This window comes from Tachysurus vachellii, chromosome 7 (assembly GCF_030014155.1).
Source record: "Tachysurus vachellii isolate PV-2020 chromosome 7, HZAU_Pvac_v1, whole genome shotgun sequence".
NCBI classification, from domain to species: Eukaryota; Metazoa; Chordata; class Actinopteri; order Siluriformes; family Bagridae; genus Tachysurus; species Tachysurus vachellii.
In genome coordinates this window covers 5,743,992-5,762,946 of record NC_083466.1, presented here as the reverse complement: position 1 = coordinate 5,762,946, position 18,955 = coordinate 5,743,992, and the positions used below count along the sequence as shown (strand labels likewise).

The window sequence follows — 18,955 nt, the reverse complement described above, 5'->3', positions numbered from 1 at the left end:
GTGTATAACTATAAACTCTGAGCTCCCAAAGATGCAATAAATAAATAAAAAAAAGAAGGAGTTATTCCTGAATATTTATACAGATTTCCGATAACAGACTATTGTGTCATAAACACAGCTGAATTACGCAGATGATTAATACAATAAAATAAATGTTTATAATGACAGATAGAGGTTAAATCCTAATCTGTACTCTATGTCTTAAAATAGGCAATTAATTAATAATACCATGACATATAATAATAAAATATAATAAAAGTAATAAAAGCAGTGCATCTAGAGTAAACCATCACGTTCTGTGGTGTAGTCGGTGACGTTGGGAAGCCCAGAAACCACACAGCAGCTGACTGCGCTGCGGGAAATGTTCAGATTCTGGACATGGAACCTGCAGGAAATCAAACGTTTGTCATGTTTGTAATGTTTCTGTGTTTAATTATCACCATAACATCACATTTACCCTGGGGTTCAGTTTAATACACTAAATAATTACAAGATACACACACACACCCTACGAGTTTCTAGGATAAACTTAACTACATAACCCCAGATCTCTGGAAGTGACAGTAAGCTGCTCTTACCACTCATCTTTATACACATCGTAGTACTCGCATCTGGAGGTTGTGCCTTTATTATTGCAGCCACCAATCACATACAAGTGACCGTCCATCACCTGAAAGAAGAAGAAGACGATCATATGGTGAAGAGGTAGACAATAGATGGATTATTATTCATTATTATTCATTCACTCCAGGTTTTGGAGTTGGGTCTAATCTTGTATTAACACCAGGTTCGTTACCTCAATGCCAAAGTTGCTGCGTGGGTTAAGCATGGGGGAAAGAAACCTCCAGGAGTTGGTGCAAGGGTTAAAGGCCTCGATGCTCTGCATCCGACTGAATCCACCGAAACCTCCGATCTATAAAACATCAGATTTCTCTGTGTGAATGAACATAAACAGTGCGAATAGAAACATGTATCCATCCCGCCACTTACAAAACAATGATATGAGCTTCATTTATTTCTTCAAAAATTAAGTTTTCATAGAATTATTTTCACATTTACCACATACCGTAGTCTCATTTTAAGACGTCATTTTTGTTTAAAGGTTGAAATTTCGATCCATTTTCTGTGTGTGTGTGTGTGTGTGTGTGTGTATTATTTTCAGTTCTTACAGCAAACAATTGGTTGTTCAGCGCAATGACACCTAGGCCACTCCTGGGCATGTGCATCGGCTCAATCAGGGTCCACTGATTAGAATAAGGGTCAAAACACTCAGCCGTGAAATGATGCTTGTTTTCACTGAAGCCTCCACAGATGTAGATCTACAGGAACCAAAAAAAAAAAAAAGACAAAAAGTAATCAAGCTTCTGGGTGTCTCCAGGTTCTGCTTTCAGGTCTCATCAGGGACTGGAACATTAAATAATATTAATAATAGATTAATTAAATTTTTTAGCCAAAGGCCCTTGACCCTTTTTGTACCAGGGCACTGTATCAGGAATGATCCTGACCTCTGACCCCAATTCACTGTGCTGAAGTGTGTGTGTGAGAATTGAAGGCTTACCTTGCCATTTAAAGTGGCAGCGCTGGCGTCACTTCGTTGCTCCTGCATGGATGGGATGAGGCTCCACTGGTTGGTGCTTGGTTGATAACGCTCAGCTGTGTTAAGACTCACGGTGCCGTCGAAGCCTCCCATGGCATAGATGAATCCGTCCAGCACGGTAACGCTAACATAGCCGCGGCACGAGTGCATGGGCGCTGCCTCGTTCCACGTTCCATCCAGGGGATCAAATGTGCACATGGTGTTGAAGTATTCCACAAGGTCAGAGCCACCAATAACATACACCAAACCATCAAAGTACACTGTGCCGTGATATATTCGAACTTGCTCTTCTCTGCTGGAGATGCACATCCAGCTGTCCAGCCTCGAGTCGTACGTTTCCACTATGTTCTTAGAAGATTCCTCACTGAAGCCGATGGCAAACAAGATGGAATACGGGAGCCGTGGACGGGTAAACAGATGTGAGTGTCTGGTGTTGGAGACGTACATGGCCTTCATGGCGTGGGCGATGATGGGTTGACACTCACACACACTGCTGACCACCGGGTTTTTCTTTATATTTTCCAGGAAGTATTCCTGAGTCACCAGAGCCAGCCGCACCTGACCTCACAGCACAGACAACACAATATGAAAGGTCAGAACTTTTGGTTAGAAAGTGGAGCAAAAATGTGGAAGGTTGTAGGATAATATGGAATCTGACTAATTTCTACAGGAGACTGTGAGATAATTGTTGTACGATTAAGATCGTATTATATAACAAAAAAGACTTATTATTAAACAAGAAGATCTCAAAATAATTTTTCCTGCCCATTAGCATGTATTGTTTATTACCATCATTACCTAATTAAATTAATTCAGAGCTATCACTGGATCCCTAACTGTTAGTCTACTGTCTGGTTTCTGTTCCATTCAAACTCAAGGTAGGAACAATCATCAGGGTCTTGGTCGGGTGTATTGACACTCACCTTCGGCAGCAGGTTCACTATGTGCTGCGTTCGGACGCTGGGATCATACCTGATCCACAGGAATACAGCTTGGAACGCTGTTTTCTCCTCCTTGATGTTCAGCTCATCCTTCTCCAGGATGTCACTGAGCTGCTCCACGGTCAGCTCTAGGAATTTTCCAGACTGTGAAAAAACGACGTCCTCGAAGTGATGCAACGTGTACATGTAGGCCTGATCCCGCAGCTCGTAGCACGAGTGAGTGTCAGCGTACTGCCAAATCCTTAAGCAGTTATCCGGCTTTAAGTGTTCCTGTATGAATTCACAGCAGCTCATTACAAGGTCTTGGATAAGCAGGTAATTGGCCGTGGCCAAGAGAGTCTCCACTTCATCAGTGGTGACTTGAATGTCCTGCGTGTACATGTAGTGGATTATAAGATCCATGATTTCTGGAGATACACCATTGATGTTGTACACACTCTGATCCAGATTGCTCCATCTTGTGAATAGAGCTCTGCAGATCAGGAAGAGAAGAACATATTATTTGTTAAAACATATAATAAAAATATCTCCACACAATAGACTGGAGTCTTGATGATGTGGAAGCTGCAGTCAGGAGTTAGAGAGAGTTTAAACGGAGGGCGTTCCTCTAGCCTGTCAATCAGAGCGACGATAGCCAATCAAACGTGTAGTTTATGTAACTTGTATAGACAAGTCCAGTAATAAATACATTTTAATTGTACTTCAGACACTATAATGAATCATTCAGCAAATCCAGATTATTAAAAAGAAATAAATCTATCACTATATAAATATTCTTCCATGAAGATAAGATGAAGACGGTGTAGCCGAAGAAAACTAAACTGGAGCTAAATATCAGCGAAAAAAACAAACACTTCATAGTTTATTTCCAGCCCAGTTGTCACCGCATGTGTTTTACACAGTACACACACTGGACATGCGCTCCTTAACATCCTGACACTTGTTTTATTACAATATCGTGTAACAGGGTGGATTTCAGTCAGATGGCTGTGAGGAAACGTCGGCGTTAAGAAATCATCATTAAATCAGACTCGCGCTGTGAGTTGTGACTATGGATCTGTTCATTTAATACTAATGTAAATACCATTTCATCTTCGGTATAGTTTTTGCTCATTAGGTACCATTTTAAGATGAAAAGTTGTGTTTGTTTTTTTACCTGAAATACGGGCTGTACGCCGAGAGGATGTTCTTGTGGACCTTGAAGTCCACTTCGTCCACTCTGAGCACCGCGTCACACAGCGACCCGTCCAATCGCATCTCGTTCAGTAAAGCGCACAGCTTCCTGTCTTCACTCATCTCTCTCTCCATACTCGTAAACAAGTCGTCTAATCCGTACGTGTTACAGGGCGTGATAAGAGCGTTGATAGTGAGTTTGTAAAGAAGCGTGTTTTAAATCGCAGCTTTCTGGAACAGCGCCGAATTCACAAGAGGCGCCGCGTCATAGTGACGTCATGTCGTCAATAAGCTGTGGCCTCAAACCACATCACGTCGTTTCCTGGCACTAATAAACCATAGTTCATTCATCTTCTACCGCTTATCCGAACTACCTCGGGTCACGGGGAGCCTGTGCCTATCTCAGGCATCATCGGGCATCAAGGCAGGATACACCCTGGACGGAGTGCCAACCCATCGCAGGGCACACACACACTCTCATTCACTCACGCAATCACACACTAGGGACAATTTTCCAGAGATGCCAATCAACCTACCATGCATGTCTTTGGACCGGGGGAGGAAACCGGAGTACCCGGAGGAAACCCCCGAGGCAACCATAATTTTAATAATTAATTAATTATAATACACCGAAATTTGTAGTCAGAAATGGATAAATAAATAAATAAATAAATAAATAAATAAATAAACCAAACCAAAGTAATGAATTTTTCAGTCACTTCAGTCACACACACGGGTCTATTTTTAAAGATACACAAAATGTTTTACAAAAACCAATGTACAATGTTATACAAAACCTTTTAACCATCACTCACATAAAATGTGTCATAATATGTAAACTTATTTAAATGCACAGTTTATAAATCTAATCAATGAGCTCCAAAAGATGCTCCAAAATTAAAAATTAAAAACAGATTCCTGCCATAGTTTAAATCCTAGACTTTATCCTACAACAGGACTGTTTACATGTGGGGAAAACCTTCAATACAGTTGCTCTGTACGTTTCATTAGTGAGCGTCACAGCAAATTCAGTCCGAGGTCAGATTGATATGTTCAGTCATATAAACCTATCACAGATCATTTCTTGAATCAAAAGTCATATAAACCTTGGTGAGTATTTGCATATTACATGAAGTTATATTTAAAACTTAATTGTGTTTGTGTAAGTTACTGTGCAACAAAATTATACCATTGTAAATACAAATACACTGACTGAGTAGACAATCAGGTGACACAATAAAAAACTGTTTAAAAAAGACTATGCAGTGTTTTAAAAAGTTTCTATGGCAGCAGTGTGTTTTAAACACATGCCTCCAAAGAGACTGGAGATTGAATCCAGCCCTTTAAACCACTCAGCCATACTACCTGAGTAGAAGTAAGCCTTTATACTCTCCCAAAAGTGTGGGGGGAAGAAAGTCTTCTGCTGTCCACAAAAAAAAAAAAAAAAAGGTTCTGGCATGAACTTGCTCATCTCATGTGAACTAACAAGCATCTGTGTTCAACCTTATCACACCCCACTCTAGCACAGACTAAGGGGGAACAGCTTGAATGCTTTATTCTGTGCCTTAAAAAGATTTTCTAGCAGCAGTGGGATTTGAACCCACGCTGGAGCCTTAATCCAGTGCCTTGGACTGCACAGCCAAGCTACCTGCATGCAAGGGGTTTGTGTAAAAAGACTGTACTGTGCACGCTTACTAAAGCTAATGTGCTTAGGGTCTAACTCATCACACCGAATGCATGCCTGCAAAGAAAAATGGATTAGTAGTCCATCACCTCAACATCTCGGCCACCTAATCAGGAAGAAAAGTTTCCAAAACATGCCATGAATACATAGGGTCTTTAAATATATCTCTCAGGCATGCTTCCTCTACCAAATGGGCTTTGTGAAGAACACCAAGATAAAAAGACACTATGGCTATGCAATGTTTTTTGGCGCTCCCTAGCCGATGTAGCCGATTTAGCTTGAGGATATGAACTTACTCCACCTGTCTCCAAACAAACCAATTACTGAAATCAAGGATTGAACAACTGACCTTTAGATCTTCAGTCTAAGAATCTATTTTTTTGTTTTTATTCCAAAATATTCCAATTGTTCATCTAATTATTTATATATCTGTGCATTGCATTGCATTTACAAGCTTCTTCCCAATCTTATTCTATAGAACTATGCCACACACACCATCTCATGTGTGGATACATTTCACCTCAGCCAGTATTATATTGAATGCATGTCAGTTTATGTTCAAACAAAATGTTTATATTAATGTTTTTATGATACAGTTTATATAAATTTACTCAATTTTCTAATTAATCACCATAAATTCCCAGTAAGTTTTCAACTTGGAATATTGTGCAACCCTAGTTAAGTCATATTTGTGCAGTATGTATGATAGAAGAACAGGTAGAGTTTATATCACAGAGGGATTATTGTAAAAAGAATGTCAATGTGAGCAGGTTTATATGGTGCTCTAGTACTTGGTCCACCATAAGATAACTGAGTTCACCATCTTGTGTTCAGCAAAGAGAAATAACTTAAAACACAAATAAATTTTGCCCCATATACAGTCCTACATTACAAAGAAGAAGGTTTGAGCTGTCAAAAAGAATAACATGTTTTGTAAATTTATATATATTTGTAAAATAATTTTCTCTCTGTAATACTGTAATATGTTCTCTGTCTGTTTTTACCTCTTCAAGTCAGGGGTTGTGGACTTGCTGATGTTCACTGCAACAAACTAACAAAATATTCAGTGCTGCCTTCCATGATATAACCTCATTTGCATTTAAGGTGGTTGGTCCAACACCACTCCTTATAATTTTAATCTATCTACCACTTTAGTGACCTACTTAAAATGAATTTAGAGCAAAGATGCCTTTATTATCACCATGTGCACATTACAGCACAGTGGAATTCTTTTCTTAATATATCCCAACTGAGGAGGTTGGGGTCAGAGCACAGGGAGCGATTATATGGCTTCCCTGGAGCAGGGAGAGTTGAGGACGTAGCTCAATTGCCCAACAGTGGCAGCTTGAACTCTGACATTTTTGACCAACAACCCAGATCCTTAACCACTTGAGCCACCACTGCCTCAAACAAAATAAAGATCATAGTCCAGCACTATCAGAAATTATGCACTCAGGATACCAGCATTTGAGAAATCGCCCCAGTGCAATGTCTGAGCCTCACTTTGGGCAAACCACATCCTTGATTATAGGATTGCCCCTGCCAGGTAAGTTTCTGCTAAAACCACCAAACTTCTGTCAATACTGGAAAACTTTAACCTTCTGCAACATGCACACTTACATACCCACTCTCATGATCACACACATGATCTGATCTTTTGGGCTGAACAGGGGATCTCTGACTGTTCTGAAGTTCATTATTCAGCTGAAAGGTTGGAGATGATGTAAAAACAGACCAAGCCAGCCAGTAGTCAAACCTAGAATCTTCTGATATGTAGTCAGACACATTATCCATTGTGCATTGTCTCAGACTTCAATCCTGTCTCAGCAGAGCAGCACAGGTTGATCGCTTTCCTCCTGAAAACAACAGTCATCTCTCTAGTTTTGTGTCTGGATTGTTGCTTCTACACTAGTCTTCACACTTCTCCACCATCTCTCTGGACACTCACTATTGTGCTAATAAAGCTCAACACTGTATTGCCTCAGCACACTTGAAGATATGATTTAAGCTGTGCTTTAAAGCAGACTTGTGCGACGGCAGAGTTTTTATGATCTCAGGAACTGTAGTGTTCAGACACATTTAGCAGTTTACAACTTATGCTTAAGAACAGTGGAAACAAAAAATAAAAAAAGATTATCAACATCATATTGGATATTAATACAAAATAAAAACAAATAATATCCAATGCCAGCAGAAGAGCACAGACTTCACTGAGGATCACTAGCTATAGATTTTTACTTATAGATACTCATTTCTATCAGTGTGTCTGTGACATTACTAAAACTACAATGTATTATATAATCACATTAAAACCCACTTTACCTTCTAAACATCATAAACAAGTGCTTAGTGCCCTGCAGCTGCAACCTAACAAATGCTGGCAGGTAAAAATGTGTTGAGGAAATCCTGAATGTCACAGTTCTAGTGGGAACAGAATAAAGTTATCACAAACTCCAGAGACATCCGTAATCTGTCATGTTTTAGAATAGATTCAGTAACAGAAACATTGACCTTTAGCAATCAAATGTACATGCAGTTAAACTGACAACAAACTTTCTACTGAACTTTCTACTCTCTAGATGAGTGTCTTTATTTATTTATTTCATTTTCTCTACAATCTGTACAATATTATATGTACAATCAAACTTACATCTGTTCTGAGAGGTTTATAAAAGGACATTGCTCTAGTTCACATCCTACAAAGTAACATGCAGCTGTATATACATGCATAACATAACTAGTGTATCATGGACAAAACTGTCAAGAAACAATACAGTTCAATTAACTTAATTTCATTTCCTGTGCACCTGTAACACACTGTGGAGTGTTTGCTTGTTTTCTGCTTGTTTTCATTTATACCACAAAATTACCACAATTATCGTTTGTGTCTGTGGTTAACTGATAACAGGTTGGTAAAGGGAGGATCTTTAATGTGGTTTTATGAGTTTTTGTAAAGCCTTTCACTGACTCTGTATCACTGTGTTAATCCTAGAGCACAAAAATAGAGTGCAGAATCTGAGAGCTTTAGACCTCTGATAGTAAGTTCAGTAGAGTCTGTACTTGTTTCTGACTCTAATCGATGATCATCAGGAGTGCTCTCATCACCACTATCTGATCTTGCACCTTTATACAGTAAAAACTGTGGTCCGCTGTTAGGATATTGTTTGTACCAATAAAGCCAAATGTTATCACTGCTTGTCTCATATGAACATTTCAGAGTAACATTGTCTGTTTCTTTCCCCACAATGTTGGCATCCTGTGGTCCAATTTTATCTGCAAAACTGCCTGGAGTGAAAAAGAATATAAAGAAATAAATCTGCAACAATTTTTTTTAAATCAAATATTAACCTGGTAAATTAGGAAATTACTATATGCTTTAAAAACAAACATAAATATTATATAATACAATGAATGACCTGTAACTAGAGTGAGAATCAGTGGTGTGTATCTCACTATGTACAGTAAGTTGTATAGTTGAGCCATTTCTGAACACAGCTCTGTGACGATTCTGTATAATAGTGCTGTATGTGCTGAACTTTACACGTCTCTAGAAGGTCACACCCAGGAAGTGACACTGTTCAGGATGAAACCTTGTCTCACTAAAAAAAAATTATTTTAAAAAACAATAAATAAAACATGAATTAAATATAAGTTCTGGATAATCTGAATAATTTTAGTCCTAGAATGAATGAAACTGAGCTACAAACAGAGCTCAAAACATGGAAATTAATTCAGTTTCTACATCATTTTAAACTTAACATATCTGCCTATACTGTATACCGTACACTTACTGTACACTAATATTGCCTAAAAACCCTGTAGATATTTACATGTGAATAATTATTTTCTGTCTATAAATACCATTATTATTTTTAAAATGAGTGTATAATGATGGGCTTGAAGTTTTATTAGATTTTGTTTCATTTATATTAGTTCAGTTACTGAGCCTGACTGTCTGGGGGAAATAGAAGCTGGTACAGAGTTTGGCAGATGTTCTGTCCAGACGTTCTCATCCCTTCTTCCAGTCTAGGGAGGTGATGTTCACAAAACTGGTGGCTTTATAAATGTAGACTTTCTGGTAAGAATCCTTTACTGAACTAAGAGAGAACCTGATGATATTTTCAGCATCATTATCTGTTGTAGTGTCTTGTGCTGTGAGACAGCATGTACTTTTCATATTAAACAGTGCTACAGCTGCACAGGATGCTCTTTATGTCTCCCATGAATGGAGTGAAGATGTGAGGTTGGTGTTTTCTTTCATATGTCTGCAGGAAATGAGGCCTGAGTTGCACTGTGATACCTCCAAGCTTACCGCGTTTAACATATACCAAACATATTTCCGTCTAAATATTCCAAAAATATATCTTCGATAAATATTCCAAAGTCATGAACTTCCTCAGAAATTATATTTTCCTCCCAATACTGCATGATCGTGAGCCCAAATAGCTCAAAAAAAAAAATATTATTTTTTCCATTGAATTTTCCAAGATCTTGTCTCAAATTTTAACATTTAAGATCATACCTTTCTATATTATTTCTATATTACATTTATTTCTTCGCATTGGATTTATGGAAACCTTCATGCTGAAACCTTTTAAATAAACACATTGAGACAAATATTTCTTTATTGGAGTTTTATGTGTAAGTTAAGTGTGTATGTGTAGGTAGTGTTGTGTGGCTGTTCATGTGTATGATAGAGTTTTTTAGTTTTTGTAATTAAAAATGAAAAAATACAGGAAAACACTAAACAACAGAAGTGAGAAGCATTGCAAAACACAGAAACACAATTCAGAAACCACAAAAACGGAGGCACAAACCCAAAACAGATACTAATATCAAGGACTCAGCAAATACTAATGCAAAACAACAGGTATAAATAGGGAATTCAGAGAAACATGTGGAACAAGTGTAAAAGGATTCGATCCATCGACCTCTGGGTTATGGGCCCAGCACGCTTCCGCTGCGCCACTCTGCTTCAGCACACCTTTCAAAAGGGACTCAAACCTACAATCCCTGGCTTAGGAGGCCACTGGAGCATGGCTGTATTAAGTCACTGCTGTTTTGATTTTCTGGCATTTTGGGTTTTTGCTGTAGGCATCTAAGAGCTAAACTGCAACAAATATTAAGCCATTTCATTTTTATTAGAAAATAGGCTGCTCTTAGCAGAGAATGATTTCGAGCCATCGACCTCTGGGTTATGGGCCCAGCACGCTTCCGCTGCGCCACTCTGCTTCAACACACCATCCAACAGGGACTCAAACCTACAATCCCTGGCTTAGGAGGCCACTGGAGCATGGGAGTATTAAGTCACTGCTGTTTTGATTTTCTGGCATTTTGGATTTCTTAGGGAGGTATCTAAGAGCTACACTGCAACAAATCAGAACATTAGACCATTTCATTTTTATTAGAAAGTAGGCTGCTCTTAGCAGAGGATGGTTTCAATCCATCAACCGCTGGGTTATGGGCCCAGCACGCTTCCGCTCACGTGGCCAGTGCCTTATCCATTAGGCCACTGGGGTACTGCTGTTTTAATTTTCCGGCGTTTTGGGTTTCTGCTGGAGGCATCTAAGAGCTAAACTGAAATGTCTTTGGACAAAACCCATTTTCTTTGATGCAAGAGGCCAAAGCTTCATCCAGTAGGCCACCAGGATCGTGGCAATGACCTGCAACGATTAGGGTTGATAGCAACCATTCTGAAATTTATGCCATTTTCTTCTTAGTTAGGTTGTTCCTAACAACCTAGGAGAGGAGGGTTGTGATTTATTGATCTTGGTTTTGCTACAACCATGCTTTTCCTGCACCATGCTGCTTAAGCACACCCCAGATAGGACTTGAACCCACAATCCATTAGGCCACTGATGTTTTAAACATATGGCATTTTGGGTTTCTGCTGGAGCGAAACTATTTGTCCATTTCATTTTTATTAGAAAGTAGGCTGCTCTTAGCAGAGGATGGTTTCGATCCATCGACCTCTGGGTTATGGGCCCAGCACGCTTCCACTGCGCCACTCTGCTTCAACACACCTGCCAAATAGGACTCAAACCTACAATCCCTGGCTTAGGAGGCCACTGGAGCATGGCTGTATTAAGTCACTGCTGTTTTGAGTTTCTGGAGTTTTGGGTATCTGCTGGAGGCATCTAAGAGCTAAACTGAAATGTCTTTGGACAAAACCCATTTTCTTTCCTGGACATGGGATGCCTGGGAAACAACAAAGTATCTAAATAAATTAGACTTTTAATAAATATTTTCATATATTTCATATATGATTCTGTTTTCTTTTTAAAAAGTCTCCACAAATCTAAAACAATTCCTTTTCTTTTGGCTATGATTCTTCTCTCACATATTAGACTTTTCATTAACATCATACTCAAATTTACAAACTTTTTGTTTTGACTTTTTTGTCTCGACCTAACATTACCATTCTATTCCATTCCAAATCATTTTCATTCCAGTCCCCACTCACATCTTTGATTAGAAACTTTACATTGTTTAAAAAACAATTCCAATTCTTTACAATGTAAAAACAGATGTAAAAACCCTTCCTCCCTTTCCTGACACACTTTACACATTGGACTTTGTTCAATTTCTATCTTGGTTAAGATTACGTCTGTAAATACTGCTTCATGCCTTATAAAATATTCAAAACTCTCCAGTTTCACTTTCACACACTTCCCTTTCATATTTTTCCATATAACGTCTTTTTTTAATCCTTCAAAAGTTTACACCAGTACTCATTTGTATTTGGTTCCTTAAAAACTTCTTCCCTAAAAATCTCATGAAACATTTTAACTGTACAGCTTTTAAAACCATACAATTTTTCTTCTTCTTTCGGATAAATGTTCATCTGTTCTTTTTCTGCTTCCATGTTGTCTATTTTCCTTATCCACTCTTTTGGTATTGCATCTTTGATTATTTTATATTCGTCCCTCAGTTCTTTCTGATCATATTCCTCTTTTGCCTCTTCCATTGCATCGATGAGAAACTGTTCTGGTAGAAACCCCTCTTTAAATTCATATAAAACTTCCTGTACTCTTGTTATCCCTGCTAACATCCACTTCTTAAAAAATATTACTGTCCCTTGTTTTAAAATGTTTTTGTTTAAGAACAGAGGTTGATTTAAAATGCTTTCCCTTGTGGAAAGTGGTCAATAAACTCTATAAAATTCCAGTAATCCTTCCGTCATCCAATTTTTTGTTTCATCCATAAAATTCCCTTGTCCAAATTAAAGTTGCCACATTTGTTTATAAAGTATTTCAGTGTTTTTTTCCATTCAAATTGTTTTTTTCTTGTAGATATTTCTTGATTACTTTCACACTTAGACTCATTTTGCTCTGTTCTACGTCCATTAAACCTAAGCCTCCCTTCTCCGCCACCCCTAAGATCATGTTGTAAGCTATTCTTGCTGGTTTACACTCCTATAAAAAGTCACAAAAGCATTTTTTCAGCCTCTTTTCTGTCCAAACAGGCATATCATATACATATAGAACCTACCAAAGCTTAGACACCATTAAAACATTTAAAATTAAAACCTTCCCTTTCAAGTTCAGTGCTCTTTGTTTCCAAAAGTTTAGTCTCCATTCTATTCTTGTTAAAAGCTCCTCCCACATTTCATCTCTTACTTTCTTCTTGTTTTTACCAATTAAAATCCCTAGAATTTTCATTTCATCTACTTCTTTAAAGTTAAAAGAATCCCCTAAAATCAATGCCTTCCCAAACCTCATGTATACTGTTTTGTCCTCATTTAATTTACTTCCCGAGCCTTTACAGTATTCCTTTATAATCTCCATAACATGTTTGACACTTTCTTTCCCTTCTACAATTACCGTTGTATTATCCGCATATTGAAAAATTTTACCTTCTGCTTTACATTTCTGTATTTCTATTCCTCTCACTGGTTTGTAAACTTCTCCAGGCTTTTGTACATCTTTACACACACACACACAGACACACACACACACACACACACACACACACACACAAACATGCAACCGATGCTTCTGAAATTATAGATAGAATAAAATAGTTAACACAATTGAATTGATGTAAGAGCTCTTTCTGATATCCACTTGTGTTGTGTGTGGTTGTTTTTTGTCCAAAGTTTTCTGTACGTTGTTTCAGCTACAACAAACACTCATTCATGCAGTATAGCGAATTTTAAGGGAGGCACCTTGTTGTGGAGAAACTGCATCTATCACGGTTAGAGTCTCAATGTCTGACTGTGTCACACGAGCTGAAACAACAGGCTGCTTACTGAAGCAAAGCTCAAAAGCATCAGCATGTTTCTGCCCAGTTTCAAACCAGGGACCTTTCGCGTGTTAGGCGAACGTGATAACCGCTACACTACAGAAACTACAAAGTGCAACTTTGGGCTCTCAGTCTGAAAATAAATTAAGGAACCGACAAAAGGAAGAAAGAAACTGTTTCTTCATTTGATCGCAATAGCAGATGAGCAGCCACGTGAAAACTGTCGCACTATGTGGGAATCAGGCTGGTTTCAGGGTGTTCCAGAAGGAACGGCCGACACAGAGCACCAAACTTGACTCTTATTTCCCGTAAACCAAAAGCCCAAATCCTTGTTTCTGCCCGGTTTCAAACAGGGGACCGTTTGCTTTTGAGGGGAACGTGATAACCACTACACTACAGAAACCACAGCAAAGCCTGCCCACCCTTTGCTGAGGCCTGGGAAACATCTAAATAACAAAATAAATAAGAGTTACTAAAAAGCATCAACTTTCAGTCACCAAAGTTGGGATGTCTGCAGTCAAGGTGTTGGTGGTATAGTGGTGAGCATAGCTGCTTTCCAAGCAGTTGACCTGGGTTCGATTCAAGGCCAACGCATGACCTTTACCAACACTTGTATGAAGCTCAAACACTTGAGTGCCATTGTCAAGAAGCAGACACAATTTAATTGCTTATGTTACAGCTGGATGTTGTTTCAGCTGCAACAAACACTTGCATGCAGTTTATTTCCCATTGTGGAGAAACTGCTCCAGTCACGTTCAGAGTCTCAATTTCTGACTGCTCTCACATGAGCTGATACAACAGGTTGCTTACCGAAGCAACGCTCAAAAGCCTCAGCATGTTCCTGCCCGTTTGCAACCCGTGATCCTTTCGCATCTTAGGCAACGCTATGAACGCTACAATACAGAGACCTCAAAGCACCACCATAGGCTTTCAATAAAACTGAAAAATTCTGGAAATGACTTAAGGAAGACAGAAAATGTTTCAGCATTTGATAGCCAAAGCAGATAACCACTAAACTTCAGAAACCACAGCAAAGACTTCAGAGACATTTTGGAATGTGAACGATTAACACACAATGCTTATTTATCAAAACAATATACTTAGTATTTACTAATACACTTTATTTACACTGTTGTTTAATCAGAATGGTATCTCTGAAATGAGCTTAGGCACTAACGTGCTAACCACTAAGCCACCGTGCCCCCGTACCTTAACACTCTAATAAATAAAACCCTGCAAACAGGTCATACAGCCACACATGTATGCTTTGGATAAATAATTATTTATTATACCTTATAATTAAATTGAATTTACAACACCATGTAGTTTGTGGTGTCTTTATGACACTCCTTATGAATCCTGCACACAAATTAATGTAAAACAAATGTCCATCTTGGTGATTATTTACATATTACATAAAGTTATATTTAAACTCCATTGTGCTTTGTGTAAGTTACTGTGCAACAAAATTATACAATTGTAAATAGAAATGCACTGACTGAGCTGACAGTAAAAAACTGTCTAGAAGGAATATGCAGTGTCTATGGCAGCAGTGGGATTTGAACCAACACCTCCAAAGAGACTGAAGCCTAAATCCAGCAGCTTAGACCACTCGGCCATGCTACCCAAGGAATTGGAAGCCTTTATGCTCTCCCAAATGTGTTGATGGAAAAAAGACATGATCTTGTTCATGTGAACTAACAAGCATCTGCATTCAACCAGCATGGAAATACAGCCCAAAGTTGCAGACACAGTGCTAACTTATCACACCCCACTCTAGCACAGACTCAGGGAACAGTTAGAATGCTTTATCTGTGCCTTGAAAATGTTGAAATGTGCCTTGAAAATGGGATTCGAACCCACGCCCCCGAAGAGACTGGAGCCTTAATCCAGCACCTTGGACCGCTCGGCCACGCTACCTACAACTAAACCCGTGGTCATTAAGCACGCTACCTACAACTAAGCCCTTGTGTACAAAGACTGTACTGCGCTTGCTTCCTAAAGCTAATGCACTTAAGCAGGGTCCAACTCATCACACCCTTGCGAAACACCTAGACGCAGGGCTAGATTTTCATACCCCACTCTAGCATGGACCAACGTTCTGTGAGCAACAATCGAAGGTTTTGAGGTTATGATGAGGTCAGTGATGATGCACGTGTGCAAAGAAAAATGGATCACCTCTATCAGGAAGAAAAGCTTCCAAAACACGCTATGAATGCATGGGGTCTTTAAATGTATCTCTCAGACCCAAGATTTTTCCCAAACTTATTATAGACTTATAAACTTATATAGAACTATGCCACAGACACCATCTCATGTGTGGATATATTTCACCTCAGCCAGTGTTGTCAAAATGTAATTTTTTAAAAATCTATATTTGATTGAATGCATGTCAGTTTATGTCCAAACAAAATGTTTATATTTATGTTTTTATAAGATACAGTTTATATAAATTTCCCCAATTTTCTAATTAATCACCATAAATTCCCTTTATTGTTCAACCCTAGTTAAGATCATATTTGTGCAGTTTGTATGATAGAAGAACAGGTAGAGTTTATATCACAGAGGGTTTATTGTGAAAAGGATGAGAAAAGAATGTGAGCAGCTTTAATATGTTCTCTGTTTTTGCCTCTTCAAGTCAGGGGTGGTGACTTCTGTCAATACTGGAAATCTTTCACCTTCTGCAACATGTAAACTTACCCACCCACTCTCATGATCACACACTTGACCTGATCTGTTCACTTGGGCTAAACCAGGGATCTCTGACTGTAAACTTTGTTACTGAGCAGGAAGGTTGGAGGTGATGTGAAAACAGACCAAGCCAGCCAGGAGTCGAGCCTAGAATCTTCTGATCCGTAGTCAGACACATTATCCATTGCACCACTGGCCCTGTTCAGACTGATCTTGGAACAGGCAAATTATACTTTTTACAGCTCAATCTGGGTCAGAGAAACGTTCGGTAGTTGTTCCTATATGAAAAGTTAAAGTCATTTCAGTCATTCAATCCAGGATTCCTCTTGTCCTTAGATCACCTATATGAGTTCATTAACTTTATATGTTGAGACAAATAAAGCAGTATTTTATTTTAACAGTGCGTCTTTTTTTTTCAGGTCCATTATTTAAGTTTGGATAAAACTTTTCTTTTTTGATAACCTGAACTTAGTTAGAACATTGGCTGCTCTTAGCAGAGGATGGTTTCAATCCATTGACCTCTGGGTTATGGGCCCAGCACACTTCTGCTGCACCACTCTGCTTCACCACACCCCAGATGAGACTTGAACCCACAATCCCTGGCTTAGGAGGCCAGTGCCTTATCCATTAGGCCACAGCTCTTTTGCATTTCTGGTGTTCTAGGTTTCTGCTGGAGGCATCTAAGCGCTAAACTGAAAAGTCTTTGGACAAAACCCATTGTCTTTGATGCAAGAGGCCAAAACATAATCCAGTAGGCCACCAGGATCATGGGGTTGACCTGCAACAATTAGGGTTGATAGCAATAATAAAACGAGCATGCTCGTGCCAGGTGCAGCTACATCTGCATGTGATACCATAGTCTCAGATCTAGCATGTTTGTGGTGGTGAATTACTAACTCATCCTTAAAATTTTCAGGCTCCTGTAACTCGATAACAGCATGTCCATGTTCCAAGTGTGCTGTCGGAAGTAAATGCTTTGCCACACTGATCTGCTGGGGAAGCTCCACTCCTTGCAGAAAAGTGTATATGTGTGTGTGTATCTTTATAATATATGTGTATCTTTATAATATATTTACAATAAAGTGCTCAATACAGGAACTGCTGGTCCTGTCCAGCAGTTCTCTGCAGTCTTCATGCAGCTGATTGATGTGACTGTATGTCATCACAATTGACACTGAGTTATAAACAGTCTGTGGATAAACAGATGCATTGTTTGTATAATGAATGATCAGTAGTCTCTACAATCATATTCAATAACAGCATCAACAAAAATATTCTAAATATTAATTCAGAAAATGAGAATCACATACTAACTTTTTTATTTATGTTTTCACAAACATACAACGTTTGTCAATTCTCAAATAAAAATTCAGTTATAATAAAATAATATGAAGGTGTAATTACAGTTACAATATGTAATATTTATCTCCTATGAAATCACAAATCCCTCTGCATTAGCATTTTTGTACAAGGACAAAAATTTGTCACAATCTTAATCAGTAGTGAAATATTGTTTTTTTTGTTTGTTTGTTTGTTTTTTCATTTACAACCGATTGTGTGTGACTAAGACTATGTTTCGGCCAATTGACTGTTTTGTCAAAAAATCAACAAGCTTCAGCTTTACATGATGATTGTGGGTTGGAGTAGCATCTGGGTGCACTTCTAGTTAGCTCTTAAGAAGGCACCCTGAAGTTCAAGAATCCTGCAGGTCCTGAACAACAAATGTTCAGATAACTAGCAAGATCACTGGTGCACAGTGCACCAGTGGTGTAGTGGTATCATACAAGATTCCCATTCTTGTGAACTGGGTTCGATTCCTGGCTGGTGCAGCTTTGTCTTCTGCTTCCTTTCAAGCTGTGCTGAAAAAGGCTTCTTAAGTGCTGTAACTCCTGAGTTAATTTGAGCCTTTTAAGAGAACTTTCTGTCATATGTTACAAGCTGATTCTATTCCAAGTCATGCTCTTCAATATGTTGAGGTATCAGCAAGATTTACACTTTTTTGAGCTTCCTAATAGAACTTTCTGTCAAATGTTACAAGCTGGTGTTATTCCATGTCAAGCTCTAAAAAGGTAATGGTATAAGTAAGGTTAATTTTTTCCAAAGCAGCCATTAATTCCTGCCTGCCGTTTATTCCGATTCCCGGGTGGTGCAGGTTTGTGCTTTGCTGCCTTTCAGACTGTGCCGTAAAAGTCTTCATAAGTGCTGTACCCGCCGAGTCAATTTGAGCCTCTAAATGGAACTTTCTGTCATATGTTACAAGCTGATTCTATTCCAAGTCATGCTCTTCAAAATGTAGTGGCATCAGCAAGATTTGGATTTTGCCAAGATGCCTTTTATTCTTGCATTAAACAGAATGTTTTGGGGATGTGTTTCTTTAAGCATCTTATTTGAAGAAGGCTCAATTGTTGCTTTCCAGAGCTTTTCAGATCTATCTGGACAATGGTGAAGGATTGGAGTGAATGCGGATAATAAACTCATTGACAGCAGTAGAAAATGATATATGGTTTAATTTTATTTATTTTATTTTTTTTCTGAGTTCTTTGTCTGCAGCCCCAGTGGCCTAATGGATAAGGCATCAGCCTTCGGAGCTGAGGCTTGTGGGTTCAAGTCCCATCTTGGTCAACT

General features: G+C 38.6%; 1 protein-coding gene and 3 non-coding genes across 4 annotated transcripts; 1 reads left to right on the top strand and 3 right to left on the bottom strand.

Annotated features, from left to right (window-relative positions):
* Window positions 1–270: 270 nt before the first annotated feature.
* LOC132847900 (kelch-like protein 10) lies at window positions 271–3,837 on the bottom strand. Its single transcript, XM_060873400.1, has 7 exons — window positions 3,695–3,837; window positions 2,521–3,010; window positions 1,559–2,155; window positions 1,170–1,319; window positions 797–913; window positions 579–670; window positions 271–385 (listed from the first exon to the last, which is right to left on the bottom strand). Exons 1-7 carry the CDS (start codon window positions 3,832–3,834, stop codon window positions 277–279), a joined length of 1,695 nt encoding a protein of 564 aa, XP_060729383.1. The 5' UTR covers window positions 3,835–3,837; the 3' UTR covers window positions 271–276.
* A 7,500-nt stretch (window positions 3,838–11,337) lies between these two features.
* Window positions 11,338–11,409, bottom strand: trnam-cau (transfer RNA methionine (anticodon CAU)). The gene has a single exon. It is a non-coding gene; the product is annotated as a tRNA-Met (tRNA).
* A 2,263-nt stretch (window positions 11,410–13,672) lies between these two features.
* Window positions 13,673–13,745, bottom strand: trnav-aac (transfer RNA valine (anticodon AAC)). The gene has a single exon. It is a non-coding gene; the product is annotated as a tRNA-Val (tRNA).
* Window positions 13,746–18,088: 4,343 nt separating this feature from the next.
* trnag-ccc (transfer RNA glycine (anticodon CCC)) lies at window positions 18,089–18,159 on the top strand. The gene has a single exon. It is a non-coding gene; the product is annotated as a tRNA-Gly (tRNA).
* The last annotated feature ends 796 nt before the right edge of the window (window positions 18,160–18,955 follow it).